Source organism: Magallana gigas, chromosome 4, assembly GCF_963853765.1.
Source record: "Magallana gigas chromosome 4, xbMagGiga1.1, whole genome shotgun sequence".
NCBI classification, from domain to species: Eukaryota; Metazoa; Mollusca; class Bivalvia; order Ostreida; family Ostreidae; genus Magallana; species Magallana gigas.
The window spans coordinates 28,673,496-28,687,463 of NC_088856.1; the positions used below are offsets into that span (position 1 = coordinate 28,673,496).

Here is a 13,968-nt window from a genome sequence, read left to right on the forward strand (position 1 = left end):
TAATGCAAAAGTAATTAGAGTTACTCCCCGTACCTTTTTATCATTTAACCTCTTGATTGTTGCATGCGCGGATCCAGAAAAAAAAATTCAAAGGAGGTAGGGGGTCCGACAGTTATTTGAGTTTGCCTCAGTTTGCCTCAGTTTGTCTGATGCATATTTTCGGTAATTTTGTATCGTGAATGCAAAACAACTTTTTAATGCTTTTTATAATTGATGTTTCGGTAGCAAGCAAAAATTTTGCTTAAGTGTTTTCAAACAATTAGATGTTAAAGCCGTTCGCTTGCTCGCTACCACGTCCTTATTCCATTTTAAGAGGAAAACATTTTTTTTACTGCAAACGTTTCAATTTAAAAAAAATACTAGAAAATAGCTAATGTGTGATTTTTTTTTTTTTTAAAGTTATTTATGTTAAAAATTGCTGAAAGTCAAGACGAGGTGAATAGTGGAAATCTGAACATTACACGATCTAAATAAAAAAAATAGTTTAGTAAGAAATGAAATTTGGTTATGTAGACACAATTTACATGCCATTTATGTGTACATTTTTCACCAGCAAAGCAATCATTGCATGCTGTGTCATGTTGTAAATTCTATATTCACACCCATCCAATAAATTTAAAATTTACACCATGACAGCTGCATTCGGCATTACATTGTATTGCAGTGGTGTGTATATAAATTTATGCATTAATACATTCACCTAATAATGTGAGTGGCCGATCTTAACATTGAAGGGAGGCTAAAACACATCAATTATCCGCGCTATTTGTGTCACACGACCAATATACATGTATGCGCATGGACTATAAAGAATAATTCTTTGAAGTAAATTTGTTTAATGGAAAAATATTTCTCTGAAACTTTGCTTGTGCGTTTTATTTTTATTTTTTGTATTGTATTAATTTTCATTTTATTTGCATAGTTAGCTTGTGTGTATATAAAAGGATAAAGTGATACTCGTCTTCAGCTTTTCCGATGTAACAAAATCCACAATTGAATTCATCTCAATATTTATAACTCAACGTCTGTCAGTATTGTTGCAAAACCATTTGTGGAGTGACAATCGCTTTAATAGAAAACCCACACGGCCATCAGGAATATGTTTCCAAAAGTAAAACTGGAAAAATATGTGACTAGAACTTGGAAGTACATGTATTTGTACAAATAAACATTTTTATGAAGTCTCATAATTTGTGAAACACAAATTATGACACTTCATAAAAATGTATATAAAAAAAATACGCTCGCCTCTGTATCACTATTTTCTACATTCATATTACCGATTTACTTCTGTAAGTATTTTTGATACACACATTTTATATGCTCGGAGTATACCCATGTACTTTGACGGACAATTTTTAAAAACTCTTACTTCTATCGATTTTTTTATGGGGGGGGGGGGGGGGAGAAGGGAGGGGTGTGTGTGAAATAACCTCATATCTCGGAGCCATTACGAACACTCAATACATGTACTTATCAAAAATGCATATAATTTCTCTTCCAATGTCCCAGAAATTTTCGTTACAAATATATTAGAAAGTTCATCTAAAGGAAACAATTAATACACCCATCAAACCATATTTCTCGCAGTTGAAATCTTTATCCTCCATGCGATTTAGTAACTATACTGTATACTTGTAACTCGTAAATTTTTACCTTAGCTTCACTTCGTGTGAATTAAACTTGCATAAAGTTTAATAAAAAAATATTTAGGAATCATTTCATCACTTTCAGCAGAAGACTTTTGGTAAAATGACTGAGAGTCGGTACACTTCTTTTTTACTAAAATAGTTTTTTTTTTTAGCTAACGTAATTGTATGATCCCATTATGGAATCCATAACAAATATCAGCTCATATCTTTCTAAAATAATTTGAATATATGATCAAGAATTCGTAGCGTTCTTAGTGTATAGACTTAAACATCTGGCATTTTGTTTTCACTCTACTGTGGCAAATATGCTGGAGAGAGAGAGAGAGAGAGAGAGAGAGTTGCCCCCCTTTCCACAGACTAGATGCGATCAACAAATCGTCTTTGTTTATTATTCTTTGTATCAAGATAAACTATAATAATTTCATTTTGTCTTTGTAAACATTATATTAATTTTTTTCTAAAGCAGACCAGTGTATATGTCCTGTACCCGTTTTTTACCTGTTCACATGCAGGTAGCACATTACACAAGATTCAAAATATCTATCGATTTGCGACGGCTGTTACGTTTTCCTCCTACCAAATTTACAAAAATGATTGTATATTCACTTTTTGCTATATTTTAGATTAAAAAGTAAGACTTCGTTTTCCGAAAATACCGTATTTATTTGATTTTGATAGCAATAGGTTAGAAAATGATGAAAACAAGCATGCGATTCGTCGTTGTATTTGTTCCGAGGGAGTAACGGGGAAGCGCATGTCACCCTCATTGCAAAGCCACATTCTGTCGAAGGATAAGCTAGCATTGAGACATCGGATTATCTATTTTCAACATGTGTAAGAAAATGGTGACCTAACTGAAACGTCAAAATGCGGTAAAGGGCATCATTTTTGTAAATTTATAAGTTGTAATGTCTCGAAAATGTCTTAGAATATTTGGATTCACCTGTGTCGCGTTTCTTGAATAGAATTCAAGAGAAAGAAAAAAATGGGTGTGCATGCGTCGCCGACCCGATATAGCGGTCTATGGTTGTGGGGTGTTACTGTGATTTTGGTGCAATTCATGGAGGTGACAAGTATAAGTGTTCATGTGGATTGGAGTGATATTTCTTCAGGGAAGGAAATTTATAACGTGAGTGTAAATGAAGGAGACTGGAATTACAAAGCATTGAAATTCGCACATAACCGTAGAAGTGGAAATTCTTCGGTAGAAATTAGAAATGGTGCTGTTTATCTCAAATCAAGTGTTCCGTGTGACCAAATAGAAAACCCATTTGAAATTGGGGTTTTGTCAACAACAAATAATAAGGAAACGATAGTCGTGGCTTTGTTGCCATTAAAAATCAACATTCAGGGGAAAAACTGTCTCGTTCCCAAACACAGGAAAGCTCATAGAAGGAGGGTGAGGAATGAAAAATTTCAAATAAGTGTCAAAAGCAAGGATCACCATTCCAATCGGTGCTTTCAAAAACAAGATACTGTGCTCAATTTCGGGGCATTATTTCCAGTTACCCTTGACAAATGCAGAAAAGTCGATTTTCATGTTAAAGATAATTCCTCGCTCATTGGTTTTAGCAAGAAATCCAGGTCATTTCATGCACTTCAGAACTTCTGTACATCATCCTCAAAGTTTGCAATAAACGGTCGTTTATTTTTAAGAAAGTGCCATGATTCTCCTCGACATCTAGAAATCCCTGTGAAAATAACATTCAGAAATATGTTTAATTTTCAAGCTTATCCCGTTTCAATTTCCCCTAATCAAAACCATGTCAGGGTCAGAAGGCAAGCAATCAACAATTCCCCAACATTTCCGCAAATAAGTTATACGGCATCGGTGCAAGAAAAGAAGAATCCTGGATACCATGTGATCACGATGTCGGCCATAGATACCGACAGTGGTGAAAACGGGGTGTTAACGTATAGTATGACGGCTCAAAGCGACCAGAGAAGTCAGGATATGTTCGCCATCAATCCTGCGACTGGATTGATAAATACCACAAAGATGCTGGATAGAGAACAGATTCAAAGCCACAAGTTTGCTATATATGCTAAAGACAATGGCTACCCCCAGCTTTCTGGTGTATGTATGCTCACGATAGACGTACTGGATGTCAACGATAATGACCCAAAGTTTGAGAGAACTGTCTACTATCAAGAAATTTCTGAGGACCTGCCAATTTCCTCCACTGTCATGACAATCAAAGCAACTGATTCGGACGATGGAAAAAATGCTGAAATAAGATATCGCATCATTGAAAATCAACAGTCCTCTACGTTTATGATTGAGCCGATAACAGGGACGATCACGACTAGAGTAGAGTTGGATCGTGAAACAGTGGCCTCGTATCAAATAATCGTCCAGGCCACGGACCAAGGGGATGTGGAAACCAGACGATCGGCAACTGCCACTGTTAATATTGCAGTGTTAGACGAAAATGACAACTACCCGCAGTTCTCTCAGAGAACCTATCGGGTGAATGTATCTGAAGACTTGAACTTCAACACAGGGCAGGCGGTTATTGCCAAGGTGACTGCAACTGATAAAGACCTGGGCAAAAACGGACAGATCACATACAACATATTCGGAGGCAACACGTACGATACGTTCAGGATTGAGGCTGCCACTGGTGAGATATCCATTCAGAAACAGCTGGACTACGAAAGTATCAAAGAGTACAGGCTGTCCATTCAGGCGCAGGATCAAGGTGCCCCGCCCAGAACCAACAGCACTGATGTCATAGTCGTGGTTGACGATGTCAACGACAATCCGCCGGTGTTCCACGCAGCACCGTACAGAGACACGGTTCCCGAAAACGAGCCAATAAATAATACGGTCGTTACTGTGCAGGCGCAGGACAGAGATGGTGGCTTGAATTCTAAGCTTGTGTACTCCATTGTGAACCCTGATAATACTTTGCCATTCTGGATTGATTCCACAACTGGAGATATTAAGGTGAAATCTGAGCTGGACAGAGAAAAGCAGGATAGTTATAGTTTTGTGGTGAAGGCAAAAGACCAGGGCACCCCTGTACTATCAGACACTGCTAGTGTGTTTCTGACTATCAGAGATGTCAACGACAATGCACCTGTGTTCGCCCAGAAGATATACAACAAGTCTGTTTCCGAATCAACAGCAGTCACCACTCGAATTCTCAGCGTATCTGCCACAGATGCAGACAACAATGACAATGCGTACATCACGTACACTATCGCAAGTGGTAATGCAAACAATGCATTCCAGATCAGCACCATTAATGGGGAAGGTATGATCTCCCTTCAGAGACAACTCAACTTCAAAGAGCATTCCCAGTATCAGCTTGAGGTCAGGGCCACCGACCTCGGTGGTCTCTACGACTCCGCCCAAGTTCGCATTTATGTCCTTGACACCAACAAATACAGACCCCAGTTCCAGCACACCCCATATAAGATTGAGGTCAGCGAAAATGTGGCGGTCGGGTCGTCAATATTCCAGGTTCTGGCCATAGACCAAGATGTAGGCGAGAATGGAAGGGTTAGTTACAGGCTTGGACAGGGAACCAGCAACTTTGAAATCGATGAGAATTCAGGCGACATTAAGACTCGTGTGAAGTTGGACAGAGAGACAACAGAGAGCATGTCCTTTGCAGTGGAGGCACACGACCACGGCCAACCCCCACAGTCCACTGTTGTAATGGTGTCTGTAAGTATAAAAGAAGTCTGTTAAATTTTGACCTTTTAAAATATGTTGATAAGTAAAAACATTGATGGCTATGCATAATCAATCATTTCACTGTCAGAAACAGATTCTCACAGAAAAAATATTTTGTAATAAATGCACTTTTATTGATTTATTAATTCATTGAAAGTTTAGATAAATGAGTTTATCTGGGTTTTTTTTCAGGTTATTATAAAGGATGAAAATGACAATGTCCCTCACTTTACCAATGACACCTTTACTGGCTTTGTAATGGAGGATGCTAATGTTGGGAAAAGTGTGATGCAAATCTTTGCAATTGACGAAGACAAAGGCAACAATGCCAAGATTTCCTACAGCCTTCTCTTCTCTGCAAACCCACCAAGTGATGATTTCTCTGTTGATCCTGTGTCGGGTGTGATCAGGGTTGCCAAGAAGCTTGATCGGGAGACTGTGGCCATGTACAACTTGAAAGCCGTTGCCACTGATGGAGGTATACCTGCAAAATCATCTACAGTTGGAGTCAGGATAACTATTGGAGATATAAACGATAACCCACCAAAGTTTCCTTCGAAAGAAATTGAAATTAGGGTGCCTGAGAAGACGCCAGTTGGTTCTGTTTTAATGAAGATTTCGGCTTCTGATCCAGATGAAGGGGTAAATGCTGAAGTGGAGTATGAAAAAATTGATGGTCTGGATTCGGACAAGTTTGATCTCAGTTACACGACTGGTGAACCGGCAATTCTTAAGAATCGGGTCGACTTCGATTATGAGGAAGGACAACGAATATTTCATGTCAAAATTTCCGCCAAATCAAGGCCTCTCTTTGAAGATGCCACTTTGATCATCTCCATTCAAGATGTCAACGACAATCCACCAGAGCTTGAGGACTTTTCGATCATTTTCAATAATTTTGAGGAGAATTTTATAACCGGTCCCATCGGTCGAATCCCTGCATTTGACAAAGACGAAATTGATCGGAACAAGCTGAGGTACAAGATTCTAGGTGGCAATGAGGCGCATTTTCTGGACCTTGATGCCTCGACTGGAGAACTGACCCTGGACTATCGCCTCAATACAGATGTCCCGCGGAATGGAACGATTCAAGTGCAAGTGACAGGTAATAATTCTTTAATCTTTAAGCAAAAATTTTGTTGTGAAAGATGAGGGGAGGGACCCCACAGTTGGGATAAAATCAGTGTCTTGATCATTATTTTGAATAAATCATTGTACTAGTTTCATATTTATATGTGAAGGAGCTGTAAATGGCCTCATTTTAGACTGTGTGCATCCACCATATATATTAATTAGATAGGCAAATATTGGTACAAAAATCATCTTATACTTATAAAGTACAATTGTGTTGCTTATAGAAGTACAATGTAGTATGAAATTTTCACTTGTGTGGTACATGTATACATGGTATATACCCTATTAAATATTAACCGACAAACTTAAAAAAAGATTACAAGTGCAATTTCTGTGAATACAGTTTAAAATATTTTTTTCCAATTTGCATATGACATTTGAGTAGGTGCTGAATCATGTTAAGAAGTCTTTAGTGTGGGGTATTAGAAAGCGGAGAAGAGGGAATTTAATTTCAGTCTAGAAAATTCACATTCTTGGTGTTGGGTAATCTTTTGTGTATCATGTTCGCCTGCTCATAAAATCCCGTTAATTCAGACATCCGCGACCATCTTATTTTAGCATGTAATAGAAAATTCCCTTCAATATTAGGAGCTGTGAAAACACATAATAGGTGGAAAAAAACCCATATGTTTAACATGTTTAAAAGAAAAATTTTAAGACTAAAATTTCCGACTTGTGGTGAATTCTTGATCTTGAAGTGTGTATAAACGTTATAATTGTTTCATGAAGTACAAATTGAAAATAACAGTGTTTAAATTTGAAGAGATTTTATATACTGTGATATTTTTTTTAATGGACTTCTAGAGCTCTGTAATATAGTATATAATATTTATATAATTACCTTTTAAAGAAGAAAATGGTCAATTAATAAGGATTCTCCCACCATATGTGTATAAATTCAATTGTTTACTATATTTATAATGTATGAACAACCCAGTAGGGTCTGATGTAAAAACAACATTCTTCACGCGGGGAAAAAATAGTGGGCTTTGCGTACTTCAAACATATGATTCACTCAGATCAATGTGTACACACACACTCAGACAAGAATATCCTGCACAACCCAAGCTCTTTTTTAAAGGCCGTGAAATAAAATCAATAGAATGTGTAAGGCTATGTATTGGAATGATCGGTAAATATTTGTGCATAGAGTAACCCCATTACTTTTCTCTCTTCTTTTTCTCCGCTAATATTTCATTCCCACACAAAGATTTTTCTGTAAGCAGAAGGATACAAAAGGAAAAGTTTAGAGAACAAATTAAACTTAATTACATTTTGAAGGCGTTTGTTTGCCCTTAGGTAGTACTTTCCATCTGTCCAAAGAGAGAATTTTAAAGATGATTTTTGTGTTTTCTTTGTTGACTGCTAATTAAACAATTTATCATTAAGTGGCCTTTTTTAGTATAATTATATATCTTACAAAAGCAACCAAATTCAAAATGTCAGAATTAATTACCAAGAGCTTCATTAAGAATTAAAGTGCAAATAAAAGGACAATTAATTTTGATGACAACTAAATGATAAACTGGAGTTCATTGCCTAAATGTATTAGCAGCATAATTGTCAAACCAACAGTTCACCTGTCAGAATTTTTTATGCATATCTTAAAACATCTGTTCACCTTATGGTTCATATATTTATAGATCAAGTTAGATATTTTACAAACTTTATATGATGGATTGAAGCAACTACAAGTACATAAAATTTCTGTTTTTATGCTCTCTCTCTGAAAGTATATGGTTTTTCTATATAACCCCCCCCCCCCCCCCAATATTTTCTCTTTTCCTTGATTTGAATCAGACAGCAGTATTGAATAATTTATAGCAATATTGGACATTACTGATACACATCTATTCATGGAGGTTTACTCAGAGTAGCTAGATTGGTATTTGATGTCTCTGATTAATTGATTTTTCATTAAAAGCCACAGTGGTCAGTGTAACTTATTGAATATTGATTAGTATACTGTTGCATAAGTGGTGGATGGCAAGGTGCAAGGCTCATCTTAAACTCGTTATCATCCTTAATTATCAGGGTCAGATCAAGTGATCAATAAGAGTCTCCTACTGAGTGATGGTTGATATATTATAGCCAATTTGTGCAATACTGTGTGGAAGAATGGTCAGTTGGAGAAAATATTGACCATCCAGCTAAAGTAGCTCAGTCGGTAGAATGCCAGGCAAAAATACAGCTATATGGTTCTTGGTTCAATTCTCAATGACTGTCACGGAAAATTTACTAATTCTCAATTTGTTGTGGAACTTCTATCTCAAAACTTGCCAATTATTTTCATCCTGTTCATAGCTAGGTTGCTTTATGGTTGTTGCACAGATGTTGCAGCAGTAGATCGTATTTACAATTTGTTGCCAGTTGTAATTTACCTCGTTTAGATTTGTACATGAGTGTACATATTGTAACTTTGCAGATCAACATTATATCCTTCCTTAATGATATAGATGTTTTAAAAACCTTACCACTCGTCTGCCAAAAGCCCCATGCATTGACATGTAGATTTTTTGGATATTTAGGTTATCTGAAACACATCTGATTAAAATAACGAGACTTTTCATCAAATACATTGATTGTGTTTCGATCTGTATCGATTTAGATCTAACCGACACATTCTCAAATTTTAATGTTCATGTATGTGCATAATTTTCAAACATCCGTTATATGTTTGGAGATCAGTCACCGCTTTTTGATTAGCAATTTAGCCATTTATGTGCTTCTGAATACCTGTGCCTATTAACGGCTAGTCATCTAATCGGAATATCTTCTGTACCGGATCAAATTACTCTTCTTTTTGAGGCTCCTTAAATTTTGTAAGAGATTTTTTTTTTTTAAATGGAATTGTCAATCAATTTGCAGCAATTATTTAAGTTGTAAACGGTGGTGATTTAACATAAAAAAAAAAACCTCGGAGAATGAATTTGGTGAATTTCCTCCCGTTTTGTATTATTATAGAACGTACTCCCTAGTGTATGACTTTAGGGCGTTTAGTCTGCCCTTTATTCCTCAGCGGACGTGAAAAGGCAGTTATTTTATTATAAGACAGGTTTAATCGTTTTTGTTAAAGCATTTTTGTCAGAAAGGTGTTCCAACTTCCGAATGCATTTTATTGAATGTCATAAAAGTTTAGGTGTTTTTAATACAGTTTGAATGGTGTGTCTAAGTTCACAGCTAGGTACTTTGGTAAAATAATGCTCTGAGATTGATCAAGTGGTAAATAAGACTCCATGACTTACGGTTGAGGGCTTAATCTGAAAGACTGTTATCATTTATTGAATACTTTCTTTTCAGAAAAATCCCTGTTTAATACAAACAATGGTTCATGATGACAATTTCAGTTTATTAAGTAGAAAAAAAATCTTTTCAAGAGATAACATCGGATTAGTTGCAATGTGTCAAGTAATAGATTCATGTAACAATATAACACTTTATGGCCCTTGAATGGTAGGATTAGGTGTGATTTGGGGATAGGAACCCTTCTAATAGCAGGGATAATCCACGACTCAAGTCCCTGTTTGTTATTCTTTTAACACTGACCAGTATTACTTCTGGCTTAGGACATGTATTGCAAGCAACAGGTGCTCGGGGATTAAGATTTTGAAAAAGAGGAAAAGTCCCTATTAGCACTCAGAATCCCTTTAATGTGCAGTATTTATGCAACAGACCCAAATCCCGACTTTAATTGTTTTCCAAATTTTAAAGATTTGGGGGAAGGGGGGGGGGGGGGGGGGAGAGGGTTTAGTGTCTCAATATATACATATATATCTGTCATAAATTAAATATAGGATTATACCAATAAAGAAGGTCGATCCTGCTGTGAATTTGGATAGGTATTGACTGGACAATGGAGTGGGGTGTTGTTTGTTGACACATTCCAATGTATTTTGGAGATATAATGGTAAAAGTGCATAAACCAGCTCTCTTGCAAAAACATATGGGTTCTTCTTTCTCAAATTAGCATTTAATTCACAGGTTGAAAAAGAAATTATCTTGCATATGGATTATTAATTCATGGAGGGGGGTAAATAAAAGTTATGGTGTTATTGAATATTATTAAAAGGGTTACATTGACCTTGCTTTCACTATAGTGCACATAGGTACATGTATTTCTTTACTCATATAATTATGCAAATAAATCAACGGTTTGCAAACCATTTAAATATTATGATCTAAATGCGATGAATAACTCTTTTGAAATTCAAATAGTTCTATACCATCCAAGGAGGTAAAACATATTCTTTTGGCACATGTATTAAACTAGATAGAAAAGTGTGAAAGGGATGGAGGTGGTTGGCTATAGCTATACTATTTTGTAAATTGGTCCCTCAATCCCGTTATATCCTTTTGCGTTTGCCCTGTGACTACCCATAATCCTCTCTTTACCCCCAGGGTTTTTTTTGTTATCACTCTACCTAATACCATATATCCCAGGCATTAATGTCCCCCGCTATGACCTCCCCCCAAAATGTCTCCATTAAAATACCACAGAACCCTCCCAGTATGTGGTATACCGATTCTCCTAGAGACTTACGATGAATTTAAGTCCCTAATCCCAACAGAGACCAGGGTGAGTCAATTCCAAGATCAACACCAACGTTTGATTTATGAGGTGTAGGTAAAGCCGGCCCATGTTCAAAGGTTTCCGGACCCCTTGCTATCAGTCTGGGGAAACAGCTAGTATATCTAGCCTGGGGTAGGGCACATATAATATTGAAGGCTGCCCAGAGTTCTAAAGGTTTCTTATCTCTCTTTCTCTGTAGGTATTGATTCCATTGTTTCACTTATGCACTGCTTGATTTATAATCCTCTGTTTTAATTTGATCTATGTAGTTTTATTGCTGCCTGGATGTCACATTCTAGTAGTCGGTATGAATACAAAGTAGGGTAGAACTCTAACAGTGAGTGTCTGAGTGAGGAGTGGAATGGAGACTCTGTGGCGATTGTCATATATCATATGAGGGTCCAGAAAAAAGATTACATTTTGGTCACTTTTGAGACCTTAAATCTTTATTACAATATGTAACTTAAGGTACTTGTAATCTGTTGTTGGTACCCGGTGGGATCAGAAAACCTAATATGAAAGAAGGCATTAGTTAAATTATATATAAACAAATGATAAATGACAAAGCAAATATCTATCAAATGAATTGTATGCTGCATTGTAGATCTCCTATAAGCATGATAAATAAATAAAATTGCATTCATAATTGGACCAAAAGCTTTAAAAGTGTAATCCGGAACACATAAACCCCAAAAACGAGTTGTTTTACCAAAAAATAATTACTTAAGATGGCAAGCTTAAATGGCAGCTAAAAGATTGAGCCAGAATTGAAAACCATGATGTAAAAAAGCAAGAACAAATTATGGCTTCATGTAAGCACACTAGGGAAAAATATGAATCATACAAATTTAGCTTTCAACAAAAGCTAGCTAGCACAACGAAAACTTAAGGATAGCACAGCAGTATAGCTAAAACGCTAAGCACAACAAATCATAAAGCCAGTAGCTGCGAGCACTACACTATAGGAGAATTGGCATTGTCTGCTGAAATATACCGGTAAATGTCGGATTTCTGATTTTAAATACCCAGTGTAGGTATCGGTCAATGAATGATATTAGCCTGGGTCTCCTAACCTATCTTGTGTACACAATGTCTCTGTATGTCAAACAATCCAGTCAGAGGTGTCAAACTCGTCCACATTGGACTGGTTGTTTAGACACTGTGTGAGAGAGAGTCTGACTGTTAGTAACAGATATAGCACTCGAAGCACTGTCGTTCAAAAGTTTGGTGCATGTTTTAACAAGTCCTGAGGAGGCAAGGACTCTCTGTTTTCATCTTTTGTATTAGTTATATAGTGTGTTACAGGCTTTCCATTCACTGTACTATTGCATATTGTGGTTGAACAATTTCAAGCATTATTTAATTAAGTTTTTACTAGGCACAATTATTGATCATCCCGATGAAACAGCTAGTTGCAGTTCTTTCAAATGCACTAGGTAATTCGAGCTCTAAAATTTTTACTTTGTAACTGATTGGGTTGCAGACGCAGAGACGTGGTGCTGAGTAGAAGGTTGATTACTGTACAAACTAGAAATTTATACATTGTGGTGATGTACAATTTACATGCATCTATGCGGTTCGTAGTTTACAGAAATCTGTACATCTAATTCTGTAAATTAATTGTCAGAAGACCAAAAAAATATCTGCTAGACCAGCTCCTTTAGGCTTTGAAATTATTTAAAAGTCTAAACCTTATTGATCTGTAAATTGCTACATTCAATACTGATTGTATTTATAACCTTGATCATAATTGTTCAGAATACTGAGTTTCTTTTTCTGAGATAGCACAGTCAGTGATTGATAGATTTCAATGATGCTATATACTGTGTGACCGTGTGTACACATTATGAACCTATTCACCAATAGACTGAATAAATTTGCTTTGGCCAGATCTTTGTTCAAGTTTCCTTAAGAAAGACAAATATTTTTTTTGATCTGGTTTTGCCCATGTATTCACTGCACAACAATCTCCGATACAGTACCTGAAATTTTAATTGCACCAATCATGCAGGTAGCTTAGAGTCTTATAAACATGGCCTTATTGCAAATTAGTTCAGTGACGAATAAAAAGATAAACAAAATTGTTGTCTGCAGTCTTCTTGCACATATATCTGTGTATTCACTCATGAACTTGTAGGCTTCAAAATGTCGTTCGCAAATAATCCGCCATTGATAAATTCTAAAATTGGCATGTATGATTCAGTAAATGTAGTTGAATATGAGATGCGCTGTAAAGATGTTTATGATATATGTATTTTTGTGATACATATACATATAAAAATTCTGTCATTGCCTTAGGGTTTACTCAAATCCAGAGAGCTAGGACTCTTCATGCAGTTCTGATACAAATTGTTTCCATGCAGCGTTTCAGGCTTAAAAAATCAATTTTTCTTTTTAACAATTAAGTCAATGTAAATACCGCTCTGTGTAATTATTTGGTTAAATCAATTATGAAAGGTAAAATATTCTAATGTTTGTTTTCTTTGTCTTTGAGAATCTTTGTTAACCTTTCATTTGTCAGAAAGTGTGTATATTATATACAAGGGTACATGTAATGATTTTTTCCCATGGTTATGTATATATGTCTACAATTAGTACGCTTAATGAAGTTTTCTGTTGAAAGTTTTTAAATCTATTGAATACATACATTGGTTACATTTAGAAACATTATATAGCACTCAACAGTGAAAGAATGAAACAATAGATTGTGTTATTCAATACACAAACAATTAAGGCTTTAGAATAGCTAGAACACACTGATTGGGTGCCACTGATTGGCCTTAGATATTGTTAACTAAATTAAAATTGAATGATGCAGTCAGTAAGTAAATAGAAAAAATCACTGTGTAAACTTTGAGTATGTGGAAGGTTGTTCATAGTTAAAATTTCAAAATACTGAAGCTGTTGGGATATCTTTATCTGAATTT

The 13,968-nt window shown here is 35.9% G+C and overlaps 1 protein-coding gene across 2 annotated transcripts in view; it reads left to right on the plus strand.

The window, feature by feature from the left end:
• The first annotated feature begins 2,385 nt into the window (after positions 1–2,385).
• LOC105325917 (cadherin EGF LAG seven-pass G-type receptor 1) overlaps positions 2,386–13,968 on the plus strand; it is a 39,155-nt gene continuing 27,572 nt past the window's right edge. For both annotated transcript variants that reach the window (XM_011425706.4, XM_020066193.3), the window contains exons 1-2: positions 2,386–5,328; positions 5,530–6,442. In XM_011425706.4, the coding sequence (XP_011424008.3) occupies positions 2,638–5,328; positions 5,530–6,442 (3,604 nt within the window). In that variant the 5' untranslated portion in view covers positions 2,386–2,637. The remainder of the gene's footprint in view (positions 5,329–5,529; positions 6,443–13,968) is intronic.